The sequence below is a fragment of the Protopterus annectens genome, chromosome 16.part0 (genome assembly GCF_019279795.1).
Source record: "Protopterus annectens isolate FY-2018-M chromosome 16.part0, PAN1.0, whole genome shotgun sequence".
In the NCBI taxonomy this organism is placed as follows: domain Eukaryota; kingdom Metazoa; phylum Chordata; order Ceratodontiformes; family Protopteridae; genus Protopterus; species Protopterus annectens.
Genome location: NC_056750.1, coordinates 522,281,529 through 522,303,294, shown reverse-complemented (window position 1 = coordinate 522,303,294; position 21,766 = coordinate 522,281,529). Strand labels below are relative to the sequence as shown.

General features: G+C 40.9%; 1 protein-coding gene across 2 annotated transcripts in view; it reads left to right on the top strand.

Annotated features, from left to right (window-relative positions):
- The window catches only part of LAMC3 (laminin subunit gamma 3), a 4,228,426-nt gene that overhangs the window by 3,995,876 nt on the left and 210,784 nt on the right, over positions 1-21,766 (top strand). For both annotated transcript variants that reach the window (XM_044058389.1, XM_044058388.1), the window contains one exon: positions 7,959-8,161. In XM_044058389.1, coding sequence (XP_043914324.1) covers positions 7,959-8,161 — 203 coding nt within the window. The remainder of the gene's footprint in view (positions 1-7,958; positions 8,162-21,766) is intronic.

Genomic DNA, 21,766 nt, shown 5'->3' with positions numbered 1-21,766 from the left:
GGGTTCGGATCCTCGGCTCTGACACAGCCGATAGCAAAGCTCAAGGTTTACAAGTAGCTTGAGACCAAGCCCCTTATCCCACAATGCACTGCTGGAATTACCTCAGATCTAGTTTGCCCCGGCAAGAGATCTTGGTGATCCAGTCAGCTCGGACCATTTTTGATAAATCGCAAGTTTTAAAAAAACTTTCTTCTACTTCTTTTTGAGAGATTATTCTTATTTAGTGTGTGTGTGTGTGTGTGTGTGTGTGTGTGTGTGTGTGTGTGTGTGTGTGTGTGTGTGTGTGTGTGTGTGTGTTTCTTGTTAAAAATAATATAGTTTAAAGTAGGTTAGATTGTGGAGATAGTGCCTTGTGTTGGCTTAGTTTTTCTTAGTGTTGGGCCCTTTCTTAGCCCTATTTAGTTTTACAATTTTTACTTGCTATTAGTATATTTTTTAGTGTGGGCTTAGTTAGCCCTGTATTTAACCTTTACATGTTAATTTTGTGGTATGTCTCTTTATAATATGTCAGATGAGAGTGAAAAGTCTCACCCCAAATCGGGGTTTAAGAAATGTCCAGATTGTCGACAGAAAATGTCCATCATGGACGGACATGTCCAATGTGTGTTTACTGTCTGGGGGCTAAACACCTCCAAGACTCTTGCAGTATTTGCCACTCTTTTTCGTCTAGGGTTCTCTTAGAGAGAAGGAGAAAACTCATAGATAGGGGATTGCTGCAGCATACTTTCTCTGAGGCATTGGGTAGCCAGGAGGGTGCCAGCACTTCTTCAAAATCTTCAAAATCTTCTGATTCTAAACAAACCAAGAAGGCAAAGAGATCAGAGGGTACAGGGTCATCGGTTCCACAGTCCTCGGAACCGAGTGTCCCTTTGGTTCGGAGTCAGCTCCCAGTCTTGGAGCCAGTCTCTGAGGTTCCCACATCTCCTCTGCTCCAGTCAGCACCTTCAGTGCATTCCTCGAAGTCTTTGGTCAGCCTCTCTGATATAGATATGGATCGGCTGGTGCAGAAGCTTTTATAGGCACCAGGACTTGCTAAATTGTTGTTGGCCCTGACTACTTCATCGGAGCCGAAGACCATTGAACCGGACTTGACTACTCCTCCTCCTCTGAGCCGTACTGGACTCTCGGAGCCGAAAGAGCCAGAACCGATAGTTGTCGAACCTATGGATTCGAGACCCACACCGGTGTTATCGGTTCCTTCTAGTCGGACATCGTCAGTGCCGACCCAGGACGCTAGGAGCCGACACTCTCCCTGGGGAGGATAGTCAGACTGATGTGTCGGTGCCAACTCTTCCTCTCGGGGCATCGGCTCGGATGAGCTTGGCTCCTACCTCGGGTTCGGAGCCCATGGTTTCAGTGTGGGAGGATCGGACGGTTCCTCCGGATCCGTCTACCCCTTCTTGTCGAAGCCATGGTGCTTTCAATGCCATGAGGAGAGTCCTGTCTCCTAAGACATCATTGGCATCGGTTTGGGCTTCCTTCTCCCCTCAAGCTCCTGTGTCCGCTTCCACATCTACCGGTCCCCCTAAGCATAGAGACCCCAAGCCTCAAGTGGCCCCACAGGGCATCCCTTGCTCTTCCGAGACCTCCCCAGATCTCCCCACTGAGGAGGTACCCAGGAAGAGACTGTGCAAGAGTAGGCACTTAGACTCCCCACAGGAGTCTTTGACATCCGACACGGACTTGGATGAGTCAGAGGGGTCCCCTCAATCCCCCTTTGCGGAGATATTAGTGATTCTTAGTCAGAGGGGCAATTGCCAGTCCAAAACCCCCTACTGAGGATGAGTCAGTGCTCTTGAAGTCTTTTGGTTCTCAACCTTCCACTTCTTGGGTGTCTACGCCTTATGACGAGCTCATGGAGCTGATCTCTCGTAAAGTGTGGGAGTCATTGGAGGCCGTGGAACCTATCCCTCGGAAGCCGAATAAGTTCATCTCTGCCCCAGTGGACAAAGCCTTTTTGACCAAAGGAGTGCCTGTTGATGCCATGGTGGTAGCTGCAGCCACCAAAAAGGAAGCGTCTGAAACATCCGCATCTATCCATCCTCCTAACAGAGATTCTAGGATCATGGATAGATATGGGAAACACATGTTTAGTTCAGCAACTTTTTCTCTGCGATCGCTGAACTATTTAACCCATTTTACGAGACTGCAAAGAGATCTCCTGAAAGAGCTAGGAGATACTCTCTAGAGTACAGTAGCTGCAGGGGTTGCCGACAAAGTCAACACACAGCTCGCTACCCTAAACTCAATTGTGAACTCGTCCATGCGTCTCATATCTTATGCAGCTGATGGTTCGAGTAGAGCCACTAGTTCAGGCATTGCTCTGCGGAGACAAGCCTGGATGCATCTCTGTCCCTTTGCGGAGCTCTTTAAGTCTTCCTTTATCAATACCCCATTTGATGTCTCATCACTGTTTGGGCCTAAAGTAAAGGAAACTTTAACCAGGTATGAGCAGGAAGGCAAGACCCTATCTGCCATTGGAGTCCATTTTTCTACCCCTACTTGGCCCTACCCCAACGGCACTAGGGGAGAGAAAATGTGGTTCTGAAAAGCACAGGGAGCCTTTCGGGACACACGTGGAGAAACCCCCTCTAGAGGCAGAGGAGAGGGGTTATAATGGAAAACGCCACCCACGTGGCAGAGGGGGTCCACAGCAACAGGGTTACAGAGGCCAGTTCTCTGATCAGCCCTACCAGTGCTCCTGAAAGGGTGGCTGGCTGTTCGGCTCTGGAGGCAGTCGGGGGTCGCTTGACTTTGTACCCAGAAGCCTGGCTAAACATAACATCAGATACATGGGTACAAAGCATCATTTCCAAAGGATATTTCATGCCATTTTCTTCCCCTCCTACTCCTGTAAGCAGAATCCCAGATGTTCCATGCAGTCTCAGGGAACAAGCAATCATAGAGGTCCAAAAATTGCTAGAAAAAAGAGTCATCCAACCAGTCCCAGCAGACCAAGTTGGATTCGGAACTTACTCAAGATTCTTTCTGTAACCAAAGAAAACAGGGGACTTGAGACCTATCTTGGACCTCAGCAGACTCAACCAATTTGTAAAGAAAGAGAAGTTGCGAATGGTCACTCTTCAGTCCATTCTTCCCTTCCTAGAGAAAGGCGATTGGATGTGCTCCATAGATCTCAAGAACGCGTACTATCACATAAAGATGAACAGATGCTCCAGGGGTCACCTGCGTTTCCGGTTGGGAGCCAATCATTACCAGTTTCGAGCCCTGCCTTTTGGCCTCACTACAGCCCCCAGGGTGTTCACCAAATGCATGGCAGTGGTCATGGCTCACCTGAGGCATCTAGGATTCTAGGTGTTTCCATACCTAGACGATTGGCTCCTCACTGCTACCACCAGGCATCAATTGACTCAGGCAACACAATATACTCTGACACTCTGCCGTCAATTAGGCATTACAGTCAACTTAGAAAAGTCTGCCTTATTGCCATCGCAGCATACCGTTTTTATAGGAGCAGAGTTAGATACCTCAACCACCACTCTACGTCTTCCATTCAAAAGAGTCTCACTTCTTCACACATCATCTCACTGGTGTCAAAGAACAAATCCACAGCAGCAGAGGTCTTGAAGGTACTAGGTTTGATGGCGGCAGCAATCCTGGCTGTACCACTCACAAGGATGCATATGCGAATCCTTCGATAGCTCCTCTTCGCTCAGTGGTCCTACCAAAAGCTACCAATGCACTACATGAGTCTTATCACAAATTCTTGCAAGAGAGACCTTCAGTGGTGGTTGACATTTCTTCATGTTACAATCGGAAGACCCTTTGCCCCCCCCCCCCAGTAGCCACTGTGACCACGGACACTTCCCTGATAGGGTGGGGGGGGGGCATTTTCAGGGAAAGACTGCCCAAGGCACATGGACGGATCAAGAGTCACATCTGCATAGTAATGTTCTGGAGTTGAGACCGGTACTTCTGGCATTGCAGTACTTTCAGGACTCTCTTCCTCTAGGGACAATTGCAATTCAGACGGACAACATGTCAGTGGTCTGGTACTTGAACAAACAAGGTGGAACCAAGTCTTACCCCCTTTGTCAAGAAGCACTCAGGGTATGGCAATGGGCTGTGTCGTCCCACCTTTTTCTGATAGCAATGCACATCCCAGGGAAATCCAATGTGATACCGGACAAGCTAAGCAGGGCAATACTGTTGCCTCACGAGTGGTCTCTCAACCAATGAGTTGCAGATCTGATTTTCCAGAAATGAGGCCAGCCTTGCTGCGACCTCTTTGCCAGTCACATCAATACCAAATGCAGAAGCTACTTTGCCCTAATACCACCTCCAGGACATTCCCCGAGAGATGCACTCATACACGATTGGCCTCCGGGTCTCCTATATGCATTCCCACCTATTCCATTGATACCCAAGGTTTTACAGAAAGCAAAGTCACTGGGAAGGACAGTTATCCTCATAGCTCCCTACTGGCCTCGACAGATTTGGTTCCCCTTCCTTCACCATCATCAACTGGAGGATCCATGATTCCTGGACCCAGTTCCGGACCTTCTGACACACCCATCAGGGGACCTCCATCCTTCACTGCAGTCCCTAAAACTGACTGCTTGGCTAATCCACTTCCCCTAATTGCCAGGCTTCATTCGCTCTCAGATAATACAAGACAAATCCTTTTGTCTTCTCACAAGCCATCCGCCAGGAAACTATACCGCAGTAAGTGGAACAGGTTCTCAGTTTGAGCCAATATACAGAAAATCGACCCTTTCTGAGCTCATCTACTTCCCCTAATTGCCAGGCTTCATTCGCTCTCAGATGATACAAGACAAATCCTTTTGTCTTCTCACAAGCCATCCGCCAGGAAACTATACTGCAGTAAGTGGAACAGGTTTCAATTTGAGCCAATATACAGAAAATCGACCCTTTCTGAGCTCCTCTATCAGCCATTTTAGAATTTTTTACAAAGATTTTTAAAGAAGGAGCAGCAGCTACCACAATTTGAGTCCAGTTAGCCGCCATATCAAATTTCCACCTTGGCTTCAGTGGGTTGAATGCTATGGGCCATAAGTTATCTAAGGCTTTTCTTAAAGGTGCCTTTCACATGAGACCTCCTGTCAAAATTCCTTATTCTCTCTGGAATTTTAATTTTATGCTGTCTCAAATTATTCTCCCCCCTTTCGAACCAGCATCTTCTTGTGATCTCAAATATTTGTCCTGGAAGACTATATTTCTGGTAGCCATTACTTCTGCCCGCAGAGTGTCAGAACTTCAAGCATTATCTGTTAGGCCTCTTTACATGCTTTTCCATGCTGATAGAGTATCTCTCAGAACAAACCCCTCCTTTTTGCCTAAAGTCTGTTCTGAACCGAATATCAATCAGGTCATTGAGCTGCCAGTCTTTTTTCCCAATCACTCTAACAAATTGGAATACATGCTGCACAAACTTGATGTACACAGACAGCTCAGATTTTATCTTGACAGAACTAAGGATATTAGAAAATCAGATCAACTTTTTGTATCCTTTTCGGAGGCCAGAAAAGGTAATCCAGTGGCTAAAACAACTCTATCTAAATGGTTATCAGATTGCATATCCTTTGTTTATGTGAATGCAAGCATGCCATTGACACACAAACCTAAGGCTCATTCTACCAGAGCTGTTTCTACGTCTTCTGCCTTTCAGGCTAAATTGTCCCTTGACACTTGGTCTAAGCCTCATACCTTTATCACACACTACAAAGTAGATAAGGCTTCCAGGGACAGGTCTTCCTTTGGTTCCACTGTATTGAAAAACGTACTTCCATGAGCCACCCAAGATTGAGGGTGCTAGGGATGCTACCTTTCAGTGAGAATAAACAGTGAGATTTAACAACTTCACATAAAGAAGTTATGTACTTATCATAACGTTCCATGTGAGTTGTTTATTTCGCCTTTATTCTCACGTCCTTCCCCCTCCTGGCTGACAGTTGATTTAGAGGCTAGTACCATCCTGGTTATTCAATACTTCTCCCCCTTCAGGAAGTGCTTCCTTGTAGAAATAAATAAAAGGGTATATGTACTCGCAGCAAACAAGATCCAAGGTAATTCCAGCAGTGCATTGTGGGATAAGGAGCTTGGTTCTCGAGCTACTGGCAAACCTTGAGCTTTGCTTTCGGCCGTGTCAGAGCTGAGGATCGGCTCCGAACTCATCAGTGAGAATAAAAGCGAGATAAACAACTCACATGGAACGTTATGGTAAGTACATAACTTCTTTTTCTCTGCTCTTTTCCAAGAATGTCCTATGGTGAGTGCAATCAAACTCCACTACCTGGTATGCCTTTAGGTTTTGAAGTTGCTTCCTCATCATTTTCTCAGTAAAAAGACTGACATCTACCCACATTTTCCTGGTATCATCTATTGACAGCAAAGGATAAATCTCCCTTATCACTATAACTACTGAAAAGTATTCATTTAGCAACTCTGCTTTTATGTTATCATGTATGCCCAACCCCATCAAGCTTCTTAATGTTTATTATTCTTTCTTTTTCTTCTCTTTTCTTTAGTTTGATATTTTTCAAATACTGTTGTGTGTACTTTTTAAGAGAATACTATGTCTTTTCCACAGTCTGGGCCTTTACTTTTCTCATTACTTACTTATTTCTGTCATAACATTTGTTTGTTATATTTCTTTGTTTGGGTTTCCTCATATTTCCTAAACACTGTACGTTCCCCTAATCTTTGAGGATAGTGCTTTTTTGCTTGCTTTTTGATGTCCATGTTTGTTTCACACAAAATTTTGTTGATTCTTTGCTGGAAGCTTCAGTCATTCAACAAAAGCTACTTTTCGTTTATTTCTGTTGCAGTGTCCTATAATTTTATGTTTGGTTTGCATATATGTTTCACATAAAGCACTGTTAAATTTATGACAGCATGTTTAGACATTTTCATTGTTTATCAGTGCGACCTTTATTTATGTTTGACATTTTTCCCCTAACTACAACCTGTTTTGTCAAAATTTATGTCCCTGCCATCCTAAATCCTAATTTGATTTGGCATGACTTTGTAATCAGGCTGATTAAACCACACTGATTGGCAGTCATTTACTACCAAATGACTACCCACTTCCAAATCTGCAGCTGAGAATTTTTCCTCCTCTTTCTTGAGTGTGTTCTCTTATCATCTGAGTTATTAGGTATGTCAGAGAGTATATATTCCAAACTCCATGCTACAAATATTTTGTGACCCTGCACTTTGGGGTACACAGCATGCACTTTGGGGTACACAGCATTAAGGCCCTTATCACAGGCATCAGTAAGAGTTAGCAATATCCCCCAATATGTTTTAGTTTCATGTGGACCTTTAGCACTGTCCTTCTTGCAGTACAAATGTTGTGGAACTGCCAGTGAAAACAAGGTTGGTGAGGAAGGCATTAATTTATTAATTTATTTTACACCAACCCACTGTTAAGGACATTTGGTAGATCACACTCAAGGATTTCATAACAGCTAATGTCATGTCACTGCCAGCTGCTCAAAAGAGTGTATTTTTCCTGACTATTGAATTTTCAAAGTATCAGTTTCAGCCAGAAGACTGAAGTAATTATTGCATTTATGAGATGTAACATGACAATGACATGAAGTCTGCAGCTCTACTCATAGGCAAAGAATGCAGTAATTAAAGTATTAGCATAGCTCATGGTCTATACACCACATTTAACGTGCCTTGGGAGCTTTAATTGTGATGTAACTAAAACTCCCAGTTAAACACTTTTTACAGCAAATTACACATCAGGGCATGTGTGGAAGGATTGTGTCCTATGCCCACCTATTCTCTCTGGACAAAAGAATTATGGTTTGCAGTTGTGCAGTTTTGCATATATCATTTCCATTTTCTGGCATATAACAGTTTTGGTCCTTTAGAGGATGAGTGTTTAAATGAATGTGTCATGATGTAATCTTCACCAGTAGAGACAATGTGAGTGATTTCTCCATCTGGTTTCATATTCCTTGCAGGTCTAAAGAAAGACCTTGTTCAGAGAAAAACGCACACCAATGCAGCTTTCAAGAAGATACCAATGATAGGAAATAAAACAATCCCAGATGTTGTGAAAAAATCTCAACAAGTAAAAAATATGATTGGTGATGCAATGGAGAAATCTGCTTTAGGGAACAAGACAACTAATGAAGCAAAGGCAGTGACTGGTGAAACATTAAAGGTTTGTACATTACATTACCATTTCCAAGTTCAGAAAAACTCTTGAAAGTTTCATTACTTCATTGTGTGTATCATTTCAGAACACAGGCTGGCATGAAAGCCTAATATGACCGATGATAATTTTTAGATCAATATTTATAAGTGCTGTCTGCTCATCAAATCATTGGTCTATCGAACAACATCTAAACTTCAAAAATATAGCTCAAAACATTTGGATACCAGTTTTACATTATTTGTCCTGAGAAACATCATCTTTAAAACACTTTTTTTTCATTTCTGACCATAAAGTAAATGATAACATTTTATCTGTGCAGCCACTTCTATGTTTGAACAATTAAATAAAAAAGGTATATTCACTTATGTGATATTATGGTTTACCTTTGAAAGGTTGAAAATCAACCTACCGAATGGCCCTTTGTGTGAACCAGAATGACGAAAGTTGTCATTCCGATTTGCACCGAAGTTCGAAAATCAGTAAATCGAAAACGAGATTCACTGATTTTCGAATTTCTATTCAAATACAAAGCGTAATGCAGGGGGGCTGCGCCCCACACACACACCCTACTTTATTATTCTAACTGCAGGTCGCACTACAGTGGGGAAAGGGTTCACTTCCCGATCCCCACTATAGTGCACCTCGCACCAAAAATGCCAAATCTGCAATGAGCGAATGTTACTGTGCATTCACTCATTGCACATTCAATGCATTCTGTTTTCGGCTTTCCAAAAACTTGAAAAAGTCCTTTTGGACTTTTGAATTTCATCCATGTGCATTACGCACATGTAAAGGTAAACCGATATTATGCCACAATAACTGTATAATTAGTACAGTTTAAAATTGCTTTAACACAGCCCACAGATATATCCTTTTGCAGATATCTGTTTTGCTAAATGAAAGCATTTCACAGTGTTTCCATGTGTGTCAGTGTTTTAACTTTTGATAGTCTAATAACTAACTGAAGTATATTTCAGACGTATTCCCTGTCTGTCTAGATCTTACTATGTACAGTCTCATTTTTTTTCAGGCAAATTCAAGAAGCAATCACCAAACAGTATTTCAGAACATTTTACACAAGCATAAAACAATTAATGATAAAATTGTTCTTCACAAAATGATCTCTGGAAATATATTAATAAATGTGTCAGTAATATTGCATTCATTTTGTTTAAAGCTAAAGTCATCACAATGTTCATAGTTTCATTGGTTCATAGTTTCTTGTAAGGCAGTTAACCCTTTTGAAGCCTCCCCAGTGCATACCAGTATACATGTAAATGAATTAGCTGCTCCAGTGGAGTGACTTATTACGGGTTTACTTCACCTCACCAAAATCCCATTTCACTGAAGTTCATTTCACTGAGACCAAATCATTTAAAGTTCCCAACACTGAAAATGTCATTCTACTGAATCTCATTTCACTGACAGCTTACAATGCTACATGTCACAAGACTAAATGGGAAACCAAAGACAAACAAACTCATAAAAGTAAAGCCTACCTCCTTCCACAACTTAAAAACTACTTATTTATTCTCTTAACAGAAACTAGACAATATAAAACCAAACTAAGTGGGGGGTTACACCCCCACACTCCCCAACGTGGGGAGCTGTGCCCCCCCACACTCACCTAACTATATATACTAGCTCCAAGTCACACTACAGTTGGGATGAGGGCATATACCCTTTACTTGCCTCACAGTACTCTACACACTGCCACATCAAGTCTATAGCTTAAAATTCAGTGAAATGAGACTCAGTGAAATTAATTTTCAGTAATCTGAACTTTAGGTGATTTGGTCTCAGTGAAATGGGATTTCGGTGAAGTGAAGTGAAGTAGACCCCTTATTACATACCCCAGGGGTGAATTTACAAATAATCCTCAGTCATTAAGACTGATTTTAAAGGTGACCAAAATATTTCTTTGTTTAATATGCAAAGTAAGTTTATTCCATAGGTAGGGGATACGTTGGGCCAGATATCTGTCAACACCACCCAGTTCTGTTTATTTTGTAATGAAGAATGATACTGTGAAACAGGCATACATAGTATTGTCAGTTTCCCGAAAGTAAAGCAAATCTAAGAGGACAGGGCATACCTCTCAACTTCTTTGCTCAAGAATTCTGAACAAATCCAAATTCATTTGGGGACTAAGGCCTAAATTCAGGTGCAGTTTTAAAATATTACTATAATTCCAAGTTCATACATTCATAAGTGTGTACTAAAGACTACTGGGGTCTAGCTATGCTTCTCAAATCTTTGGCAAGTTCTAGTATCCGTGGTAGTGTAATTTAATAGTAGATGCAGTTGGGTAAGTTGGGGTGTCCATAACAGTAGATGGTTGAATGATTGCTGCTGCAGTAGCCTTACTATATGGGTAGCTTACCTCATTTGGGAGGTGGAAGGAGAAGAATCCAGGAGCCCCTGGAGAATGGTCCTAGCAAAGCCTGACCTGGACCTAGAGAAGGAATCGAGCTTATAGTGCTTGGTATAAGTATGTACAGAGGCTCAATTAGCAGCTTATAGAATACTTCTAGACTCTAACCCTTTCTAAAAAGCTATAGATGAAGACAAATAGATTGTATGTTTACCCTGCCTGGAATAGTTTTGTTATGCTGAGTATAACAAAGGGTACTAACCTTAGACAACCACTTGAAAATAGTTTGTTTTGATGCAGGTTGTCCCTTCTTCTTACCTTCACAAGAAATGGAGAGCTGAAAGATTTAAATCTGTCAAGGTACCCAAGTTGTCTGTGGACATCCAAGGTATGGAGTACCCTTTCTCCCTCATTTTTTAGGTTCCAGAAAGAAAATGGGAAGATGGATAGTTTGGCTGAAAGTAAACTTGGATATGACTTTAGGGATAAAAGAAGGATTAGTTCTCGAAGAAATCCTGTCCCCATGGAAAATGAGATAGTGATGACTCACCATAAGAACAGAAACTCAGATACTCTTCTTGCAGAGGTCAGAGCAATTAGTAAAACTGTTGTCCATGTTAAGAACCTCAGGTCAATCAGGTTAGCTGTTTCAAATGGAAGAATTGTTAGCATCTCTAACAAAAAATTGAGAGTGAAAGGAGGAGCCACCAGTTTACTTGGAGGCCTCTTGTGCAAAACCCCTTTCAAAAACATTTTGACATGAGACTGCACTGAAAGATGAGGATCCGTGGGTAGACATTTTGAAATGGCAGATAAATGAACCTTGATAGAGGAGTAAGAAAGGCCATAAGATAGTAACTTACACAAATGTTGCAAAACCAGAGAATAACTAGTCCTGAATGTATTCTGGTTATGTTGTTGGCACCAACTAGAAAACCTTTTCATTTGCTAATATATAATTTTTTAGTAGTAGGCTTACTTACCCCATTAGTACCTGCTGCACATCCTCAGTAAACCTGTGCCTAAAAGTAATTACGACCTTATCATCCAGGCAGTCAAATGAAGTTGATTGATATGTTGGTATATCAAACATCCCTGTTCTTGTGTGAGACGATACAGTCTATGAGGAAGCTTGTGGTGATTGCCACTGGCATTTCCAAAAGAAGGGAGAACCACAGTTGCTTGGGCCAGAAGGGAGTCACCCAATGATATTGGATTATTCCTTCTGAATCTTCAGAAGTACCCTGGATATTAGTGGAAAGGATAGAAAAGCATACAGGAAAATTCCTGTCCAAGGAAAAGAAAAGACATCTGGCTAATAGGCCCTCTTGTGTGGTCCTGGAACAGAATCTTAGCAATTGGATGTTCAGAGAGAGGAGTAAAGAGGTCTACTTGAGGAACTTCCCACAGATGAATCTAATCTTGAAAGATCCCCCTGATCTAGTTTCCATTAGTGAGGGTCTGCCCTAGTCCTACTCAGCTTGTCTGCCACCCAGTTGTACTCTGACAGAATGTGGAATGCCTGTAAAGTAAGACTGTGCTGTGAAGCTACATCCCAAGCTTACATGCTAGTCTGAAAATGGGTTAAGACTTGGTAGCCCCCACTTTTCAATGCACCACATGACTGTAGTATTGTCTGTAACAACTTGAAAAGGTCCTGGGATCCAAAGATGAGTCGAGTGCCCTGAATGGGGGAGCATTTCTTTGATACTTATGTGCTTGCATCTGTCCTTAGTGTTGCATACACCCTCCACTTGTATCCCGCCTGAAACTGCTCTCCAAGCAAAGTCCAAAGTGTCTGTGGTGACTGTCTGCTTTGGAATAGGGAGGGAGAAGGTGTGACCTGGCTCTAGGGATATCTGTTATCTCCTCTAAATTATTTCTCTTCTGATAAAAGTCAGCACTGGGATTTGAAAGGACCAAGGGTGTTGGTGCTGGGACCAAAGAGACTTTGGATACCACTCTATCTGGTATTCCTCTGTTGAGTTTGAGTGGAAAACTTTAGAAAAAGATCGTAATATAGATATTTTTGTTCCTGTGGAAGAAACGCTCTTTGAACTGAGGTGTCTAGTTGACATCACAGGAACACAGTCCTGTGTGAAAGAGTTAAAAAAAACTTTTGAATGTTCTCTTAGAATCCCAGATTATGTAAGAGAGCTTTCTCCTAAGAAAGAGAGATTCCTGTCACTCTGAAAAAGACTCTGTAAATACAAACAAGTCATCTAAATGTGGAAAGAATATGGCTACTCTGTAGCCTGCAATGAGTTGTAACTGGAGGTAGACACTTTAACACTCTTGGTGCAGTGGATAGTCCTAAAGATAAGGCACAGAATGGATAAGGTGATCCAGACACACAAAACCTTAAGACATATCTGAGGTCAAGATGAGTAGGGATGTGATGATTACCAGGAAATTTGAAAGAGGAAGAAGAGGTAACAGGTTGGACATCATTTTAAATGTGGGCACTGTCACCAACAAGTCTAGGAAAGAAAGATCTAGAAATGGTCTCCAAGATTTTTCTTTCTATGGCACCAAGAACATCCTTGAATAAAAAAAACCTACTCAATGTGGGAAGGAGGAACTAGTTATATTACCCCTTGGGAGAGCATGTGTTAAAGAACTAGTAGAAACAAAAGAGTCTGATCTGAAGACTAAGGAATGACCCATCCCACAGAGAAAAAGGAATTTCCTCCCACTGCCATCCGTAACAGTGATACATTATCTTTAAAACCCATTTGTCTGAAGCTATCTGTTGCCAATGAGAACACTAGAGATTCAGACTTTTTGGTAGAAAAAAAGTAGCCACAGTGGGAGGGGGCCTCAATGTCTCTTGAGTAGTCATTCAGACTTGTTGGATTATCCTTTGTTTTGGGAGGTTTGAGGCTTCTTTTTGTAACCTCTTGCCATTATTTCTTTAATGTCTGTATTACCTATATTTTGTTGAGACTGTTTATTCTGCTTTTACCAAAATTGGATAAGGAGTTAGAGAATCCCACAGAAAATTTGGAAAAGGAAGGATGAAAAATCTTAAACAATTACCTTTGATCACACTTTTTGATCACTTCTAAAGCACAGGAGCAAAAAAAGCTGGAGTCTCTACCCAAAGGGAAATGTAAAATCTCATTTTAACATTATCTGGGAGGTTCTGAGAATGCAGACATGCAAATCTCCTAAAAACAGTACATAGCCCTGGAAGAAGTATTAACAGAGTCATATGCACACTGGAAACAATGAGTAGTGACCTGTGCAGTAAAAATTAAATTATTTAAAGCAGCTTTTCCTCACAAGAAGAAACTGCAGATAAAACATTCCTCATACTTTCACAATTAGTCAGAACAAAGTTTAACATATGAGCTTAAAAATTCAAAATTCTGAAAATGAAAGTTACGGATGTATAAACTTTTCCCCTGTACTTACCAATAATTTCACCATCCTAAGTGTAGGATTGGAATTAACTAAGTGTTTAGCAGCAGTGGGTCAATTAAAGTTATAGCTGTTTGCTCAGTTTGGGAATAGTGTAGAAAACCTTAAAAGACTGAGGAACTTTATACATCCTATCTGCCTTTTTAGGGGTAGCTAGTTGACTGTCTGGGAAAACTACAGGTAGTAAGACACACACATTCTCTAAAGCAGACAGAACAAGAAGAATGAGTGTAGGTTCCAAAAACTCATAGTATTTTCTGAGATACTGAGAAACCTCCATGTTCTCCCACTGAAAACAGCACATTCTAAGATTACTCTCAGAGAAAGAGAACCCCCACAGGCAGAATCAGAAACTGAGCTCTTCTCTGTGTCTGAATGAGAAATCTGAGGAGAAAACCCTGTATCTGTTTCTTCATCCTCCTGTTCAGCTTCAGAATCTTGAATCTCTTTAGGAAAAGAGGTATCCCTCTTTCTTTTACTAGAAACTACTTTACAGGAAGGATCAGTAGCCTGAATTGAACCCTATGCCAGACCCAGTAAACTACTCCTGCCTAAGGAAATTTGAGGAGGAATAGACAGATGCTTAGTTTTCTGTTTCTTTTGACTGGAAAAATGGGACCAACTGCGTTACTGATGGTAGCAGCAGCTTCCCCAGGGATGGGCACAGCATTCTGACACAAAAGGGAATCCTTCCATGTTACCTCTCCCAGGACTGACTAGAGTGGCTCTCACTTGCCCACTGAGGGGAGTCCAACAGTTGCAGAGGTCATAGCTAACTCCTAATCCGTAGTGGTTGCAGGTGCTACACCAGATTGGTCCAGGCTAGAAGATGAGTGGTCTATGGTACAACACATGGCCACATTAGAGTCACCCACCTGTGTCTGAGACAAACTGTTAGTCTGCTGTGGTGGCAATGGCTGTTTACTTAACTTTTCCTTTTGTTACTGGAAGAAAAAATAACTGTGAGACTGGTACTTTTTTCCATGGTCAAGGCAAAAGTGGTGCCTTTTTCCAGTGGAAAACAAGCAGTAAATGCCTATGAAAACTACAAGTCTTTCAAAGTCACCTTTTCACAGAAATCAGAGTAAATAGCACTTTAAAACACTTTGTCAGCCTCCCCCAAAGTAAAATAAACACATTTTTTTCTGCAGAAAAAATGGGTTTTATTTACTTTACACAACTTTTAAACTGACGTGAAAACAGAGTGTACCCATTTAAAAGTATGTTACACTCTTGTGACAGTCTGTTAAAAAACAAACTCCTAGCTTTAAAATAACTTTCCTAAAAAAGAAAGTGATAATACCCAAACTAACTAACTAATAGTGCCAGTTTTGTGGTCATCAGTAAACTTGGTTAGCTGTAGGCCTTTGATGTCTGCCTTAACGTAAGCAGAAAATGTTTCACTATGATGCATTCCTTGATTTTAAAAATTATACTGGTGAGACTAATGGGATTGTAATTACTCGGGTTGTGTGGTGGGGCCACATTTGCACAGTGGCACTACTATTGCAGTTCTCCAGACATCTGATATGTAGCAAGTGGAGAGCAGAAGGTTGAATAGGTTCATAATAAGCTGAGCTGTGTTTTGCACTGACTAGGAGGGAGCAAGGTATGTTGTAGAGGCCCACTGAGGTGGAGTTTTCAGTTTTGAATACTGCTGGTAGGACTTGTTATGAGATGATTATGGAAGGAGGGCTGTTTGAAGATTAATGAGGGGTGCAGTAGCACATGGACATGGTGAAATTAGAGCTGAGTTTGACAGCTAAGATATTTCTGGGTACTTCTTGATCAGAATAAGTTACACCATTAGATAACAAATTGTTGTACTAGGTGTTGCTTCACAGTTTCTTAATATAGCTATGGAAAGTCTTGTTATTGTCTTTGGAAGAGGTGATGACTTTTAGTTCATAGCTTGCTTTAGTTTTTGATAGTGCATTTGACATCATCAGTAAGCAAGCTTAGTTTTAGACTGGAAGAAAGCAATTTATTATACATATCAAGCAGATGTCCTTCCAACATCATTGTTACACTATTATTAACTGATGGGAATATTCCTGCCAGAGATAGCCATATGTCCAGCCAACATATCTAAGCCAGGGTGCACTGTACATCCAATGTATGACCTAAGCCCAAATGTGAGAGGTACATGAGGGACATACAAGTGTGAATTATCCCAGAATTTCTTTGCCACTAGCCTGAAAACAGAACTTTGCTTTATCTTCAGTCTGTGAGACTTACGACTAGGGCAGCTACCTAGCAATTAGGTAGAAAATTTCCCCACTGGGGACCCTTCCTTTTCTTACTGCTTCTCTTAATTTTTGAACATCATCCAAAGAGGGAAATGTGACTGTGGTGAACACATTCCTCACAAGGATACGACAAGTGTTTGCTTTGTCTTGGTGCAGAACATAACTATAAAGAGTGTGCATTTTGTCAGTCCTTTCTCAATAAGACCGTCTGCAGCCATCTGTCTTCCTCTAATACATATTTTGAAAATCAAAACCTCACACATGGCCTGATATCATCTGAGCCTTCCTGCCCTAATACCCAGAAGTTACTGAAGAAAAAGCCTAAGAAGTCAAACCTTAAGGTTTTGGCTGTCCAGCCCTATCTGAATGTCTTTACTGTGTCATTGAAGAGTCTTTGGACTCTTCAGTTTGTTCATTTCATTGCCCCTGTTGTCACATTCATGTTGGAGGCTGAAATGGGGCAGCCCATTCACATGTTGCTGTGGCTGATCTGATGTATGGTTTCAGACTGAAATAGAGAACACCAGCTGGTCATCCCTGAAGGACCAGAGTGAATTCCTCAAATTGTAATTATAGAGGAACTATCTGATCCTCTCATAGAGGTATATCAGTGCTCAGATCCTTCCACAATATGTTCAGGCAGATGTCCCTGGCAAGAAAAAGCAAAAGGCCAAGCATATCCTCACCTTAGGTGGTGAGAGGCCCACAGAAAGAACAGCATGATTTTACTCAGGGACAATTTAAAACCCTGATGTCTTTGAAGCCCTCTCAGTTTATTTAACCTGGTCTTGCTGCTATTGCTTTTTCTTCCACCAATCTGAAGAGACATAGAGGAAGTCTTCCTCTGATGAGAAAGTGCAGGATTCAGATGAGGATTCTCTTGCTTATTTTTCACAGCCCCCCCCCCACACACACACACACACACACACACACTTCTGTGCACCCAGAATTCCAACCTTGTGCCACTAAGAAACCAGAAAGATTTTATAAGGCTCCTGAGGATCAAAAGTTTCTTTACTAGAATCCTTCCTCTGATCCTGCTGTAATTTCAGTTCCTGATGAGAAACCCACTAAACTACTACCATCCTCCAGTGTATTGCCTGATAAAGGACAGTAGGGCTATGGACGAGTATGGAAAAAAGGTTTATACTTCTGTTACCTTGACCTTTAGAGCTGTTAATTATCAGACTCATTTGACAAAGTACCTTCTGTTTCTTTCTGTCTTACCTGGGTGAGTTATCAGTGCCATATCAGAATGAGATAGTAAGTCTTCTGCTTTAAAATTCTGCCTCTCAGGTGGCCAGGCACACAATTAAGTATTTATGATGCTGCTGATGCATCTTCCAGAGCAGCTGCATCAGGGGCTATCATGCATAGATTTTCTTGGATAAAGCTGCAGTCTCTTTCTGATGATGCCAATGCCAGTCTGTTATATTCTCCTCTGGAACAAACACCATATTTTTGTATGTGCTGCTGCTGATCTGTTGTAGCCCTTGCAGGAAAAGGGAAAGGTTTTGCAAAATCTGAAACAGATTTTCTTTTCTCCTGTGCCTAAATTGCAGAGAAATTAATCCTGCTAAAGCTGTTCCTTTTATTAAGAGAACAAAAGCAACCTCAAAAAGGCAAAAGGACTAACAAGCAGAGATTTCAAGAAAATCAAGGCAGGAATATAAAAGATCTAAGTCACATTTTCCTGATAAACGTCAGGTTTCAGGAAATTCTTAAGATTCTGTATGGTTTCACCTCATTTTCATTTTTCTGCTTTGCCCTATGGTCTTCCTATGGCCCCATGGGTATTCACAAAGTGTCTAGCTTCAGTAATGGCCTACTGCAGAGTACAGGGAGTCTAAATATTTCATTTTTTCTGGGCAATTTATTTCTTTAAGCTTCTTCACAAGCCTCTCTTTTGAAAAATCTAGATTTTACAATGAATCTTCTTAGTCTGGGATTCAATCTGAAATTAAAAAAAAAAACAGTTTTGACTCACTCACAAGACCTTATCTTCCTAAGGGGTAGGATCAACACCCTAACAATAACAGCCCTCCTTCCTTCGGACAAGGTTCTGTTCTTAACACAGTTCTGTCAAACACATCTCCCCTTGCAGTGGACCTTAGCAAAAGAGTTTATGAGAACCCTGGGGTTCTTGGCATCAACCATTCCTATGCTTCCTTATGCCACCCAGTAGACTTAATCTCTTGCCTTGCATCAGGAGGGAGTTGCTTTGGAGGATCAACCAGATTTCCCTCAATCCAGAGATACCATTTCTGGTGAGCCTTGGTCAGTCTTCCCTTTGAACACATAGTGAAGTATGCTGTAGTGTACTGCAATAAACATTGCTGACCTGCTGCTTCCCTTGCTGACATATGAGTGGTTAGGGCCAGCCCAGCTCTCACATCCAAGTGACCTCCAGATATGAACGGCTCCTTCTGGTAAGTTGTACCAGAATTTCCTCAACTTCAGTAAGCTGTTTCTGTGTTGGTTGTCCACCACTGTTACAATGATTTGTGCTTTTTCCTATCTACAGAGAATCATATTTGTCAAGACCTATTGTGGTCACCCACAGCAATCGCATTCTGCACCAGTCGCTGTCAAATCTGGTCCCAGAATTGCTTCTTTTCAGCACTTTTTCCTAGTTAGCAAATGTAGTGTGTACAAAGACCTGCAACAGCACTTCATTATCTTGGGTAGTGACCTTTTTAAGGCATATTTTGCCCCTTTAGCAAAAAATGCTTGAAGCCCAATAATTTAATTTATTATGTACTTCACTTTGTTCAAAAACAATTTCAGCAATTTCAAAGGACATTAATCAAGGCTAAAATGCATCTGAAGATGCACTAGCCATGCCTATCACTTCCTCTTCAGAGTTTATTTTTTCTTCTTTATTGCAACAATTCCCTCACCACTCGTGCATGACAATTATCTTGCATAATTAAATATTAGTAGTATACTGTTGTGTATATATTCTCTCTGACCCCTTAGACAGATTAAAAATTATTTGCTGACAAATATCTACTTGTGATATGCATTTTTCCTTTTCTAACTGGAGTCAAACTTTATTTAGAAATTATTAAAAAATAGCATAGTAGCAATCTAAACAAAATAGCATGATTCTGTTACATTTTTCATTACTGTTATAAAGCAGGTGTGAAAATATTCAGTGTAAAAGCTGTTCTGTGAAGAACTCAAATTATTTTTTCTTTCTTCAACGCTATTTATACCAATAAGCATATTGAGATGTTGGCCAGTAATAATAAAACTTTTCCACTAGAGGGTGCCACAGTTCAGTTTGAAGTTAAAGCAGAAGCAGTTTTCTGTCTCTCTCTCTCGTCTTTTTAACCGAGAGAAAACATACCTCTAAACTCTTAGTGCAAGAAATCAGGATGGGGGGGGGGGCTCAAAAATAGGGAAAGATTTTAAACTTAGAAAAGTTGCTAGAGTAACACAATTTGTGTTAGCATGAATTTTCTCAAGGATATAACGTCTGAAACTCAAATGTATGTCATTATTTAGTAAATTCAGTCCTAATTGATTTGCCAGGAAACATATTTCATGAGGAACACACCAAAAATATGAGGCAAAAATTTGGACATTGTGCAAACATCTGAACAGTTGTGAAGTATGAAGAGAACACTTGTGTAAGTTTTAATATATAGGACTTCCATGTTTACATTTCACTAAGATGTAAGTAATAAGTGATGATGACTCAGCAAAGTTTGGGACACATGCTCAGACATGAGAAAAGAACAATCACCATACCTTTGCTGAATCAAGTTCATCAGTGTTTGTAATGCATGTGGACTACAGTTTATGCTTTAATACTTCTTAGAGCAGTAATTAATACCGCTTTTTCATTGCATAAGTTGGTGTTCGAATAGTTACAGAGTGGAGTACTTGGTAATGTTTCACATTTAGTATACTTCCAACCTGCAAAATATGCTCTTTTTCACCTTTTACACCCATTATTTTTATTAAAAAATCAGCACCCCATCTATTCCAAAACATCTTTGAATACTTCTTAAATACAGTTTACTTCCTGCACAAATAAAGCATTATTATTATCTGAACCTGACAGTCTCTTACAATTCTGTCTTAATCTAAACCTAAATTCTCTCCCTGTCAGTCCTACAGTCATATCTGCAAACAGTCTGATATACTAAACTATTAAGATGTGATATGTCTCTTCTGTCTGTTCCTCAGTGGATAGGTTATCAGATCTGTCTCAGATCTGACTTTGGCTGCTGCCAGACTTTGGATCCATTGCTCAGACTTCTGTCCTTACCCATAACCCCCTTCAAAGAGAGACAGATAACTCGTATCTTGTTTCCTGCTCAGTTGTTATGGACATGGTCTGCTTTACTCAGGCTCATTGGTTAAATAAGTACTAATCTTTTTGTGATTTTTTTTTTACTGTGTCTTTCTCCGAGTTTTATCTTCAACTCCTTTTACCTCCCCTTACCTTGTTATATTAATTTACTTACTTTTAAGGAAAGTTCTTTCTTGTAATCCTCCTGTTACCACACCTATTGGTACCTTATCTTGTAGTTGTTAGGCTTAACTTGCAGTTTGGTATTTAGTGTGTTTGCTTAGCATAGATGGTCTTTTTTGAGTTAAGGTAGTTGATGTATTATGATTGTTAAAATTTGTTATTGTTACGATTCTACAGGACATGACTGGATTTTCATGTCTGATAAACCTTCAGACTTCAAAAAGTGTGGCTTGTGACCATAAAATACCCAGTTTAGATGTGTATGCCAAATGTGTCTATTGTTTGGTGGCTACCCACCTGGATGATCAGTGTAGTATTTGTGTGGCTTTTGGGCATAGTGCCTGTAGATCAGATGTGTGTATGTATCTTTAAGAAGCATTTCCAGATGTAGCACATGCATATAAATACTGAGCACATGCAGGCAGCAGTGCCATTTTGGGAGAACAGCCAGAGTGTTAACATGTAGGAGTGCGGTAGTCAGTCTGTTTATAAGTTTATTTAAGTTTAAGTTGCAAAGCCTCATTTCTGATGTGTTTGTGTGTGTAACAAAGCTGGTTTAACTGAACCTATGAATGTTCGTCCATTTTATCCTGACCAAACGAGCAACATGGTGTCAGAACCGGGATCAGAAGAACAACTTTTTCAAGCCACAAGGTGCAGAGTTGAAGCCGAAGGCAGACTAAGCAGCTTGAGTGAAATGTTGCTCAGACAAGCAAAAACGGCCAGAAACAGGCTAAAGGTAAAGAAAACTGAACAATTGATTTATTTGGCAAAGAAAATGAAACAGCGCATTTATAAGGCACAAAACACATTGTTAATCAAACGAGTAGCACAAAAACATATTATTAAGCACAAGGCCCATTTGCACATCAATGTCCTAGAACTCAGAGCAGTGCTGTTGGCATTGCAAGCACTTCAGGACTCTCTTCTCCTAGGGACAATTGCAGTCCAGACAGACATGTCTTTAGCTTGGTACATAAACAAGCAAGGAGGAACCAGGTCTTATCCCCTTTGCCGAGAGGCGCTCAGAGTATGGCAATGGACAACCTCTTTCCAACATTTTCTGGTACCAATGCATA